General features: G+C 38.2%; 2 protein-coding genes across 4 annotated transcripts in view; both read left to right on the plus strand.

Moving 5' to 3' along the window:
- The window catches only part of LOC141774181 (interferon-induced, double-stranded RNA-activated protein kinase-like), a 30,338-nt gene extending 29,118 nt beyond the window's left edge, over nt 1-1,220 (plus strand). The window contains exon 18 of the mRNA XM_074646588.1: nt 802-1,220. Within this exon, the coding sequence (XP_074502689.1) occupies nt 802-969 (168 nt within the window). The 3' untranslated portion in view covers nt 970-1,220. The remainder of the gene's footprint in view (nt 1-801) is intronic.
- LOC141774175 (interferon-induced, double-stranded RNA-activated protein kinase-like) overlaps nt 1-12,113 on the plus strand; it is a 57,344-nt gene extending 45,231 nt beyond the window's left edge. For 2 of the 3 annotated variants that reach the window (XM_074646580.1, XM_074646581.1), the window contains exons 12-19: nt 7,152-7,210; nt 7,343-7,462; nt 7,565-7,705; nt 7,911-8,115; nt 9,776-9,913; nt 10,138-10,236; nt 11,045-11,107; nt 11,446-12,113. In XM_074646580.1, the coding sequence (XP_074502681.1) occupies nt 7,152-7,210; nt 7,343-7,462; nt 7,565-7,705; nt 7,911-8,115; nt 9,776-9,913; nt 10,138-10,236; nt 11,045-11,107; nt 11,446-11,580 (960 nt within the window). In that variant the 3' untranslated portion in view covers nt 11,581-12,113. Of the gene's footprint in view, nt 1-2,740; nt 2,990-5,542; nt 5,670-5,778; nt 5,832-5,901; nt 6,049-6,157; nt 6,291-6,685; nt 6,742-6,833; nt 6,925-7,151; nt 7,211-7,342; nt 7,463-7,564; nt 7,706-7,910; nt 8,116-9,775; nt 9,914-10,137; nt 10,237-11,044; nt 11,108-11,445 lie in introns of those variants that run through there. The other variant, XM_074646582.1, reaches the window with a different exon arrangement.
- Nucleotides 12,114-12,470: the final 357 nt, after the last annotated feature.

A 12,470-nucleotide genomic window follows, 5' to 3' on the forward strand; every position in this document is an offset into this window, starting at 1 on the left:
TATTTGCTCAAGTACTGTACTTAAGTAAAAACAGGAAGTACTACTTTACTTGAGTATTTTCTTCTCGTGACACTTTATACTTCAATATTTCAGAGGGAAATATTGTACAATTCTTTGACAGCTTTAATTACTAGTTAGTTTACAAATTAAGATTTTTGCACACAAAACATATGAAAATGTAAGAGTACCACTGAAACGATTACTTGATGAATCAATTGACAGAAATTAAATTGGCAATTATTTTGACTTTTGATGGTTTCTTTCTCAAATGTGAGGATTTGTTTATTTTCCATTTTATTTTATTTTTTTATAATAATTTTGATGGTCTCACTTTGGACTCTGGGTATTTGTGACAGCATTAATTACTATCTTCTGAATTTTTACAAACCAAACAATCAGTCGATTAATCGAGAAAGTAATCAGCAGATTAATCCATAATGAAAATAATTGGTGGTATTAGTTATTAGTACTTTTACTTAAGTAAAGGATATGAATACTTCCTCCACCACTGCCAACAGAGTAGCAGGGAGGCAGACATATAGGAGTTTGCACTGTTACAACAGTTGTCCATCTCTAAAGCCTCAAAGGTTGAGGAGTTAAAACAGGACTGCTGCTGTCATGAATAATGTCAAATATAAAGCAGAACAGATGACAGTGTTTTGAGAAGATATCAGTCTCAGTTTCCAAAGTGCATATGTTGGAAATACTGTGGAGTGAAGCTTTCAGCCATAATGTAGTATGACAGCATTTATTATTGGTACAAATATCTCAGTTGAAGTTGTTTTTATTATTTTTTTGCAGAACCAAATCATTAACTCTATGCTGTGTGAGAAGCCAGAAGAGCGACCTGAAGCAAGTAAACTGAAGGTAGAGCTGGAGAAGTGGGCTCAGACATACAACGCACAAAATGTGCATCAGGAAAATGTGAGATCTGAGAATGTGCCAAGATTTGACTTTGACCTCAAATAGTTAAGATAACGAGTAACGAGTCTCGTTGTGAAGTTTTTGTAATTTGTGGGTTTTAAGAGAAATAAGCTTCTTGTGCTCATTGAGGTAAAAACAGTGGTTTGTTCAGTTGAGGCTCAAGTTAAGGGCCGAGCCACACGGTTTTCTTACCTAAGTACAGTTTGCTAATTAGGAGAACTTAGCGTTGAATACTCCTGTAAGAAGATACTACAAAACTGTGGAATAAAGATGTTTGTTTTTATCCTTTTTTACAATGGAGTCCTGTGGAAGTTTTTCCTTCTCAAGTAAATGTACACGAGTAAATCCAAGGTGATCGTTGAGCTTCAACCCCCCATATATGGTGAGGCTGCTTTTAGCTACTACGCTGCTCAACTGTGGAACAAACTTCCAGATGAGATCAAAGATGCACCAACAGTGGCCACTTTCAAATCTAGACTCAAGACCAAACTGTTCTCAGACACTTTTCTTAATTGATCAAATGCTGCACTTTACTGTCTTTTGATTGTTTTTTATTATCCTTTTCATTTTTTTCTTTTAACTTATTTATTCTTTTATTCGTTTTTTATCTTATGCACTTTGTGCTCTTTTATCTTGCTTTTATATATGTAAAGCACTTTGAATTGCCTTTGTGTATGAAATGTGCTATATAAATAAACTTGCCTTGCCTACATGCTACACAACGGCTTCAAGCCAAAATGAACACATCACTTTTACTATAGGCTACTAACACCTTTGCTAGTGTGGTTACAATGTATCCATGATAGTGATAGTTTCTACTTGGCTCAACCAGGGTTGCGTTCAAATAGTCCTTTTTGCTTAGGAAGGTTCCTAACTGAGTGAAATGACACGGAAGTACCTCAGTAGCAGCCATGACAAGAGCTGTTCGAATTCACCAAAAGTTAAGGAAAGGAGCTTCAATGCTTCCTTTATTATCTTCTTTAGCATAGGATACACTGGACCATCCTTTACCAAAGGAAACGAGAGAATAACATCCCACAATTTCTTGCGGCCGTAGCATTTAAAGCGACGCACCATTCGGCCGTTCATGATAACAAACTATATGCTTATCTTGCATATTATTTTCATACGCTCATACACTAATTGGGATTAATGTTTAATATAAGTGGACAGTGACAACCATTTCGTTTCACTTTATTTTTAATTAATTATTTATTTCGAACATGTAACAAATACCTCAGTAAAAAACAAAACAAGAATAATTAATAAAATGAACAGTAAACAACCAATTAACAAATAATCAACATAAATACATATTACGAATATTTCAAAAAGAAGTTGGAAGAAGAACAGCCTACACTTACAGTATATGGTCCTACCCCTTCTCCATAACTCGAACAATTAACTCAATATTTATCATATATTCCTGTTTATTTCTATTCCCACCGTGGTAATGAAGTGATATTTTTCCACGTTAGGTCAGATGATCCTTTATTATATGTTGATAGAGTGTTCCAGCAGCAGGAGGAGGAGCTGTGGTATCTCTCTTTAACACACCGCAGGTGAAGGAGTCTGTCACTGAAAGACCTATTTAATAACGCACGGGGAGAGCAGCGCCTTTTGTAGTCCATCTTCAGAACATTGTAGTTTCACCACAGAAAACTGACGTCACTAACATCAACAACTCCTTCTCATCTTTCCTTGACCTCATGACGTTTTCCACTGAGGTCAAGGAAAAGTGGTTAGGAAAAGACGTTAGGACGTAATTATTTGACTATTCGAACGCAGCCCAGTTCTGATATTTCCGACATCACTTGAAGGCGCCATGTTGGGTGACGTTTACTGAGAAAACCAAACATAGTGTTGGTGAAGGCTGCATATGAGACTGAGCACCAGTCGGACGAAGAAGGCGTGGAAGATGACATGAAAACTTAATCTGAGGAGACATTCAGACTGCTGCGTGATGTATAATGGCTGCATCTAGACTGAACGACTATGCTCACAGAGAGAGGTTGGATCTGAAGTATGAGGACGTTGGATTTGTTGGCCCTGATCACCTGAGAACGTGAGTTGCAGCAATTCTCTGGTGGGTTTTACGACCTGCAAAGTCATGAATGTAGGATTTGAAGAGAGCTGTGACTTTAATAAGACATCTTACTTAAGGGGGGGATAGTATGTTCCCATATTATTTGTTTTGCCAGCTGTTACCACATTTAAACCTCTTAATACAATTGGTGTATACCTTCAAAATAAAGATCAGATATCATATATATATATGTATTATTATTATTATATTGTTTTCTCCATATATTGAAAACCCCTGTGGGAAAAAAAGCAATAGGAAGATGTTGAGGAATATGGCATGGTATGAGTGTAACACCATTTAAAAAGAGGCTGTAATAAATGCAGGGGTGTTGATGAACCTCAATATTTGTGGGAGCCAAGTTTAGTATACATGTTTTAGTTCAATAAATAAGCACAATCTGTATTTTATGTAGGTGAGATAAATAAGTGATTTCATTGAATAAGTTAATTCATAGTAATTAATATGTTAAAAGTAATTTAATGATCATTTGATTTAATTCATCTTGATATAATGTCTTTGTGTGTTACTTTGTAAAGGCAACACTATATAAGCTTTCTGTTGGACCGGTAAGTAGGTCACCGTCGCTTTAAGAGAAATAGGCTTCTTGTGCTCATTGAAGTAAAAACAGTGGTTTGTTCAGTTGAGGCTCAAGTTAAGGACCGAGCCACACGGTTTTCTTACCTAAGTACAGTTTACTAATTAGGAGAACTTAGCTTTGAATACTCCTGTAAGAAGATACTACAAAACTGTGGAATAAAGATGTTTGTTTTTGCTCCACTTGGACTAATGGACATTTGTGGAAGGATTTGGAACCTCAAGGAAAGAGAAGTTACAACTACTCCAAGATACAGTGGTTGTGAGTAAAGTCATTCACAGCTCTGCTGATAAATAGTGCTGTGTCACTCCATGTGGACGAAGCTACTAGCATAACTGGAGCCCACAAGCTAATTCCCATGTGTCAGCTAACGGACTAACCCTGACCTCATCAAGAGGGGTGTGTGTGTGTGTGTGTGTGTGTGTGTGTGTGTGTGTGTGTGTGTGTGTGTGTGTGTGTGTGTGTGTGTGTGTGTGTGTGTGTGTGTGTGTGTGTGTGTGTGTGTGTGTGTGTGTGTGTGTGTGTGTGTGTGTGAGAGAAACCTTTGATCTTAACTTATTTGATGTCACTGCTAATTTATCTCCAGTTAAGCATGGGGCACACTGCCCGCTTCAAGCCTGGAGCACACAGCCCGCTTCATGCTCGCGTGACGGCAGCGTCGCGTGTTGTTTTTTATTTCGGCGTCCATGTTAACAGGTTAGAGTGGACACACTGCCCGCATGAGACGCGCGTCTGATGCGGGCAGTGTGTCCACTCTAACCTGTTAACATGGACGCCGAAATAAAAAACAACACGCGACGCTGCCGTCACGCGAGCATGAAGCGGGCTGTGTGCTCCAGGCAGACAGAGCTTTACATGGACTCAAAGAGAGAAACACCTACCGAACAAGTCATTCTTTAGGAGAGCAGGAAGGACTTCCAGATGAAGATATGGTGTGAAATTTGTGTGTGTTGTGTCACAAATGTGGCCTCGGCAGCAGTTTCTAAAACCAGCAACTTTTAATCTCTTCCAAAAAAATGTGACAAAATTAATATGGGCCCAAAGGGAGCTCAGCCTGGAGTTGCTCTCGCTTCCAAGCATTTATCTCAAAATGTGTAAGTCCGACTGATTCCATAGCTACATGACTGCGACCAGCACAAGATTTCCAACATTTCTGTGAAGAATTTATATATGAAAAGTGACAATTGTGGAAATGGGAGCGAGTTTAAAATATTTTTTCAATGAGATTTTAAAGCTGCTCCACCCTCTAACTCTGATGGCCGCACTCTAAGGAGCGCAATACACACTAATGTAAACGTCTGAGAAAGGCACTTTTACCAAGCTCCGAACAAGGTTAAATATTTAAAAAAGTACAAATGGGAAATTAAAAGTTGAATAATAGCCAGAATCTACAGAAGTTGTGGAACATTTTACAGTTTGAATGGAGTTTCTAGGTGAAAGTATGAATGAGAGGTGAAGACTTTAAAATGCTTGAAAATGTAAAAATTCTGAACATCTCTTCCATCCATTTCAATGCAAAACAATTTTGATGAATTATGGTTAATAATTCTTAAAATATGAAAGTTATGAATGTGAAAAGTAATACCCCGCAATTCCTAATTGAGCTGCACGTTTTGATGTTTGAATGGACTTTGTATGTTGAAAAATGTGGAAGCAGTAGGGTTGCAAAAAAGGGGTACGGAAAAATAATAAAAATACATTTTGTAGAAGAACATATGTTGTGAATGCTTCCAGCATTCACACCAATAAGCCCGCAGGATTATAGACCAGTGTGCTTTGCACAAGGCTTTGCCTTGTGCTTCTAGGCACACTGGAACAACCTCACCTGTGTGGATGTTAATCAAGTGTGCAGATTCATGTCTTTGTAATGCAACCTCCACCACACCCCATTCTTACATCATCTTGCCACTTTAACAAGTTTTATAATTCATTCTCAGATTTACCATCAGAGTGGTCCTGAATGGTAAGGTGTATCAAGCTGCAACTGGGAAAACAAAGAAGGAAGCTAAGGAGGAGGCAGCCAAGCTTGTATATCAAGAGATATGTAGCAGTAAAACTACAGAGGTAAGTAGTAATAATACACACTAGTTTCTCCTGGCTTAATGAAAGTCCTAGAAACGTATTGTCACATACTGTGTGAACCATCTCAAAATTGTACTCTTTTATTTGCAAGACTGCCGCTGCTCAACAACAGGAGGAACAAAATCAAAATGTGTCTGATATCTGGTGAGTAAATCACAATGTCAGTGCATTGTTTAATTTTCATGTCTTCATGAGTGTTACTTGTTTATTACAGTGATGAGACAAGACGCCTCAGTGTCAACTTTAAGGAGAGCTTTCCAGAGACAAACTTCATCGGACTTGTTAACCACTACTGTCAGAAAACAAACCGCTGCCATACATTCGTTGAAGAGAGGAGATGCGGTCCATCTCATAACCCTCAGTAAGTATGAACCTGAATAGACACTACAAACACTCTTATGCAAACTCTTGATTGATTTTCAGTTTTAAAATGGTCTAATTAATTTCCTCCTTTTCAAAACACAACACAGATTTTTCTACAAATTAATAATCGACAAGAAGGACTACCCTGTGGGTGAGGGTAAGAGTATCAAGGAAGCCAAACAAAATGCAGCTCGGCTGGCCTGGTCTGATCTCCAAGAACAGACAGACTGGGACAGCAAGGTAGTTCATATTTTGTACTTCTTTAAATCATCAAATATACACTCAGTTGCCAGTTTATTATGTGCACCTAACTAAAATGAATGCAGTCTGATACAACATCTATAGTTCGGTGCACCTAATAAACTGGCAGCTTAGGGTAGTTTAGTAGAGAAGTAGAAGTTTAATCGCAGATTTTTCCTGATGCTTTTAGTCGGCCTCTAAATGTACTGCGCACAGTCGATATTCACCACAATCTACGGGCTTTTATTTTGAAAGCCCTTTCCGTAAAACATTCAAGAAAGACATTTTATTTTTTCATTTGGATTGCACATTTAAAAAAAAATTTTCCAAGCAATAACCTTTTTTTCTGTGATGATGTCTAACATAATGCCAAACACCTTCTCTGTGCATTTAAGGTGTCCGTCAGATCAACAGTGTCCGAGGGTGGTGGACCACCGCCATCAACTACCCTGTAAGGCACTTATTGTTATTAGTAGGAGAGCAGAACATGGTGTTAAATACTGAGAAAGCTGTACTCATATCTCTCATTCTATTCCCCTATAGGGAGTCCCGTGAATCATCATCACAGAGCATGCTAACGGACACAAGTGGCTCAACAATATTCACCGATCCATCAAACCCTTCCAAAGCTCAGGTCTGTTCTCTCATAATTGTGGAATTTTTTTTTTATTTTAGCGCCCATGTTAACAGGTTAGAGCAGCCATAATAATGGCTAACATAATAATAGTAGTATTATAAGTCAAGGAAAATAGAGAGCTGTGAATTTGGAGGGAGTATGTCGTAGTTCTTAAAGAGTGTACAGCTTAATAATCGGAGCAGGGTTCAAAATTTTGAATCTACTTTATTCTTTCATCCTCTAAGCATGCTGCCAAAGACCAGAACATGGGAAACATTCAGAATGAGACATCCGTCCGGTCAAGGTTTGGAAAAAAAACAACATTCATTTGCATTGTAGCATTTGAGTTTTATACTGAACAATACTGTACAATCCAGAAGACATCTCTATGTTTTTTTCTACCATTTTGCCTAAACAACATTGTTAATCTCAACAGGTTTACTTCAGAATTTGATTCCATAAAGAGGCTTGGCAGTGGAGGCTTTGGTCGTGTTTACAAGGCAAGATATAAACTGCTGAACAAGCATTATGCTGTAAAGATTGTCTACTGTGCAGAGTAAGTACGGAGTTGTAAGGTTCCAGTTTGCAGTGTAGCATATGCACTATTTGTGCAAGTACTTTGTTTACTGATTCATTCTCTCGTTTTCCTTTGGCTCAGGAAAGCTCTTCGAGAGGTGGGGACACTATCAGACCTCCTCCACTGTAACATCGTCAGATACTACACATTCTGGATGGAAGATTCAGAATACAAAAGTAATGAATCAACTGACGGTTCAACTGGCAGTTACGGCTCTTCCCAGTAAGTCCCATGCACTTACCATAAGTCTTAACGTTTTAGGCATGATGTTTTTGGGTTGTCCGTACCGTACATACATCCGTACCATTCTTGTGAATACGATAGACCTACGGTACCAATCAACATTTACTTTGTTAAAGCAAAACATTTGTCTATTACCACTTTAAAGGAGAGTAATTAAATCCTTTTTCTCTTCTCCCCTTTCTAGATCTAAAGATAATTCATCAGCAAAGTACCTCTATATTCAGATGGAGTTATGCGACACCAAAACACTGAAAGTGTGGATTGATGAGAAGAACGCTCAGTCTCTGCAAGACTCTAAGAGAAGAGAAGAAAGTCTAAGCATTGCTCGACAAATTGTTAGTGGAGTTGAGTATATTCACTCCAAGAAGCACATCCACAGGGACCTTAAGGTGAGACCAGACTCTGCAGTGTGTGGCTGAGGCTAAGCTGATTTAGACGCTACCATGAGCATTTAATACATCCTCCGGTTTACCCAGACAAGGCCCCGCCAGCACCCTGAGACAGATCCTGGTGCAGACCAGTAGTGAAGTCCGTCAGAGAGCGGAGTACTTAGAACCAGTATATTGTTCTGGTGTTCAGAGTAGCTGCACCATAGACTAGACCTTATTCGGCTAGATCCTGCCCTAACAAGCCCCAAGAGGTTGTGGAAATGTGCTGCTGTTAGTGCAGCATAGAGTTCAGTACATCTTCTCTATTATTTAATCCTCCGCTATTACAGCACAGTACAGATGTAGAGACAGCAGACAGGGTCAGGCAAGTGGCTTTCATTGACAAGGTCTTCCTCTCGGGCAGGAAGAGGAAGTTAAACCCATACAAATTTGCTTAACAAATATGTTTCTGCCTTGTAAATGTTTATGCCATAAATGCATGGAGTATAATGTCTACTGATTATTTTCAGACTCATAATGTTAAAAGTCTGGTCATTTTTTAATAATTCTCCACCAGAATATTATTCCTGGTAGGATTGAAGAAGCTTTCAAGAGTATTTAGACCATCAGGTTTTGAAACCCTAGAACATACTGTGTTATTACCTGTAAATAGACGGCATTTACATTAGATTTAACCGAATAATAATAAAATGAACAAATGCCACACCAATAAGGAAAAGGTGTACAGTGAAGAATCTCTATCAAACAGCAGAAAATGCAGCTAGAATTTTTTTTAAAAGTGTTGTCACATATGAATTTTTAATTTTTTTTGTACGTAGAAACAATCAACTAGATCACGAGTCAAACTCAACACCAGCACGCCAAATCCGGCCCCTTGCAAATTGTGATCCAGCCCCCATATCAGTTTAGGTTCTCCATAAATTTTGGGCCGCCTAGTCGTGGTCTGCACAGCAACGCGTACCCCGAACACCAAACACACAGGCCTGCCTCCACTGTCTGCAAGCTAGCTAACACTGATTGGCACAAAAAAGGAAAACTGATGCAGAAGGCTGAATTTTTAGGGTTTTATGTGCAGCCAATTGCATGCCAGAAGATGATCAAAGATCTTCTACTCTTATTTTTTTTATTAAATACCCCACACAACCAATGAGTTGTCATATTCAATCCTGTGAAACAGTTTGTTGTGAGCTGGCTGTATGGTAGCTTACATTTAAAAATGTGTTAATAATGCTTTATTTTTCATGACTAAATGCTGAATGCTAGGCTAAATGCATAACTGTTTTTGTTAACATTTTTGGGGCTTTGTGTGGACTAAATTGTATGTGAGAAGGCCATATGGGACATGCAACAATATAATCAGACATTTTATTTTTATTTTTTCAATTAAATAGATGTGATTCTCATTTCCCAGTGTGGCCCATATATTAGTGAAATTGAGTTAAAACACACCTGAACAAAATGAACATAAGCCTATTATTTGATCATTTATCTCATCAAATTGAACAAAACAGTCCTTCCCAATGAAAACCACACGCTGTTTACATTTAATGCTGCTTTTTTTAAATCCATTTCAAGCTCTAAGTTCATGAGTTACTGCCCATCGCGTGAGCAGCTAGATGTTTATCTGTTTCAATTTCTGTTTTTGCTTTTCAATGGTAAGCCTGAAAACATCCTGTTTGGACTGGATGGAGAAGTGAAGATTGGGGACTTTGGTCTGGTCACCAGAGATGATGATGACGATGCTTTGGTGGAGAGAACCGAGAACAGAGGAACCCCATCTTACATGGCTCCTGAACAAGTGAGCAATCAATAACTTTTGTGTGAAGAAATATGTTCTTCTAATCGGTAGCCTGGGCTTCCTATCCAATAGCAAATTTAAGCAGTAAAAACTGAGCGATAAGCTGAAGGTTCATTTACTTACTGAGCAGAACTAGTTCATCTTTCTTGATGATTAATGAAATGATAACATTAGGCTGCTGACGTGCCTTTTGTCAATACTGTGTTTTTATTCTATCACAAAAGAGGGAGAAGACCTATGACCGGAAAGTGGACATATTTGCTCTGGGGTTGATCTACTTGGAACTCCTTTGGAAAGTCTCTAGTGGCCACGAGAGAGCAGAGGTGAGTCGTTCATAAACAGAACATAACATTGCGTGTTAGTATTAAAGTTGCCATAGTTATGTAGGCCTATGTCTTATTATATACAATTATTATTATATACAAACCAGTTAATTATACACCAGTAGTTGATTTCTTGTCAGTATGGTATGTCGCAAAAGTAATGTACTGTAGATAGCAGATAAGATGGAAATCTATAGACCCTTTTACAGCCGACGTCATGATCACGTCATGGTGTTAGTTGGAGGCAAAACAAAGGAAAGACTGGAGGCAAACACGAAGCCTCAGAGTAGTGGGCTAAAGTCACACATCAAAAATGTCATCTTGGTGTGTTGTTGGGTGCCAAAATCGATATCACATACATTTGAGATGACAAACTGTGATTCGAGGCTCTAGCGAGCTACAATATCGGCAAAGCGTTTCAGAGATGGAAAGAAAATGTTGCTAATAGTCTAGCAGTGAGCCATTGGCTGTAGTTAGCAGAAGACTAAACTATTAGCAACCGTTTCATGTCTATTTAGAGTGAGTACAAGCACGAGCCCGATGTTGACTTCCGTTGATTCAACGGCCACAGGTGTCACTGTTAACAAGCATTTCTGATTCTTACAAACAGTCCCTTTAACGCTCTGTCCACAATATACGTCAACATGTTTACTAACAGAAAAGGGCTCTATTGTTCATCTTTTAATCTGTCTTGTTTAGTTTTTCTTGTATTTATTTGTAACACTCAACAGAGCATAATTTGAAATATTAGTATATTTCAGGCTAACTAACTTGTTCTTTCATCCTTTTATCACTTCATGAATACCAGATTTTCAGGAATGCCAGACGTCAGATGCTCCCCAAAGACTTTTTACAGACTTTTCCCCAGGAGGTGATTACAATATGCTTATTATCCTAACTGATTTACATGCAACATGAAGCAGTATTTCCAACAGGATGCCAGTTAGTCATGAAGGTCACCAGCAGAGTAGCAGGGAGGCTGACATACAGGGGTTTGTTACAACAGTTGTCCACCTCTAAAGCCTCAAACGTTGAGGAGTCAAAACAGGACTGCTGCTGTCATGAATAATGTCAAAAATAAAGCAGAACAGATGACAGTGTTTTGACAAGATATCAGTCTTGTTTTCCCAATTGCAGATGTGCAATATTGTAATATGGCATTTGTTATTGTTGGTACAAAGATCTCAGTTGTTTTTGTTGTTTTTGCAGAACCAAATCATTAAGTTAATGCTGCGTGAGAAGTCAGAGGAGCGACCTGGAGCAAGTAAACTGAAGGCAGAGCTGGAGAAGTGGGCTCAGACATTCAACGCACAAAATGAGCATCACAGAAATGCAACTATCTGATTATCACAAAGAATTGTGATCATCAATTGTGATCAAGTCATGGGAGTATCTGTCTCTTCTGGTGTCTGTAATTTAATGAAATTATATGATATACTGTTATTAATATGGTGTTTTTAATATTTGTAGGAAAATAGTTAACATACTGCACTTATATAGCGCTTTAAGCTGAGATCAGTACACAGCGCTTCACATTCACTTACACACCTACAGTACGTTCTGTGTTTTGCTCAAAGACACTTCAACATGCAGACATGAGGTCAAATCATTAACGATGCAATTAATGAACAACCTAAAAAGTGAACCTAATATTATGGGTATTTTTCTTATATCATAATAATCATGAAAAGGGAGCTATTATATCAGTTTTTATTCCAAATAATCATGTGCCTGTAATTTCTATGTCCACAGTTGACATGTTATTCTTTTCTTGAAATGGTCAAATGTTCTGTTTTTAAGGGGTGTCACATTACAGCCTTTGCTTTGTACTGAATATGTTACGGTTGAAAATAAAATAATGGTTACCCACTGCAAAATGTATTAATTTATTTACAGTTTTCACTTTCATTCTGTTTGTATATTCTGTTTAGGAGAAAGTTACATGAAGATGATTTTGTCGTTTATATATATTCCAGATAAGTCACATGGCTTTCTTTCTATATGTGGGTGTGACTGCTTTGTTTCTGTCCTGCATATTAACCCAGTTATGGATGGAGCACTTGAGTATTTATTTCTCGTCTGTATAATGGGACACACACAACCAGACAGGTCAGGAATACTGTTAAGATCGGCATAGCCTACTCCAAACACTGCATGAGAGTTTCTTACTGCTGTAGGTTACCCAGAGTGCACCTGCATGTAATACAAAATAAAAGCCTTGGGTGTCTGTAATG

This window comes from Sebastes fasciatus, chromosome 9, assembly GCF_043250625.1.
Source record: "Sebastes fasciatus isolate fSebFas1 chromosome 9, fSebFas1.pri, whole genome shotgun sequence".
In the NCBI taxonomy this organism is placed as follows: Eukaryota; Metazoa; Chordata; class Actinopteri; order Perciformes; family Sebastidae; genus Sebastes; species Sebastes fasciatus.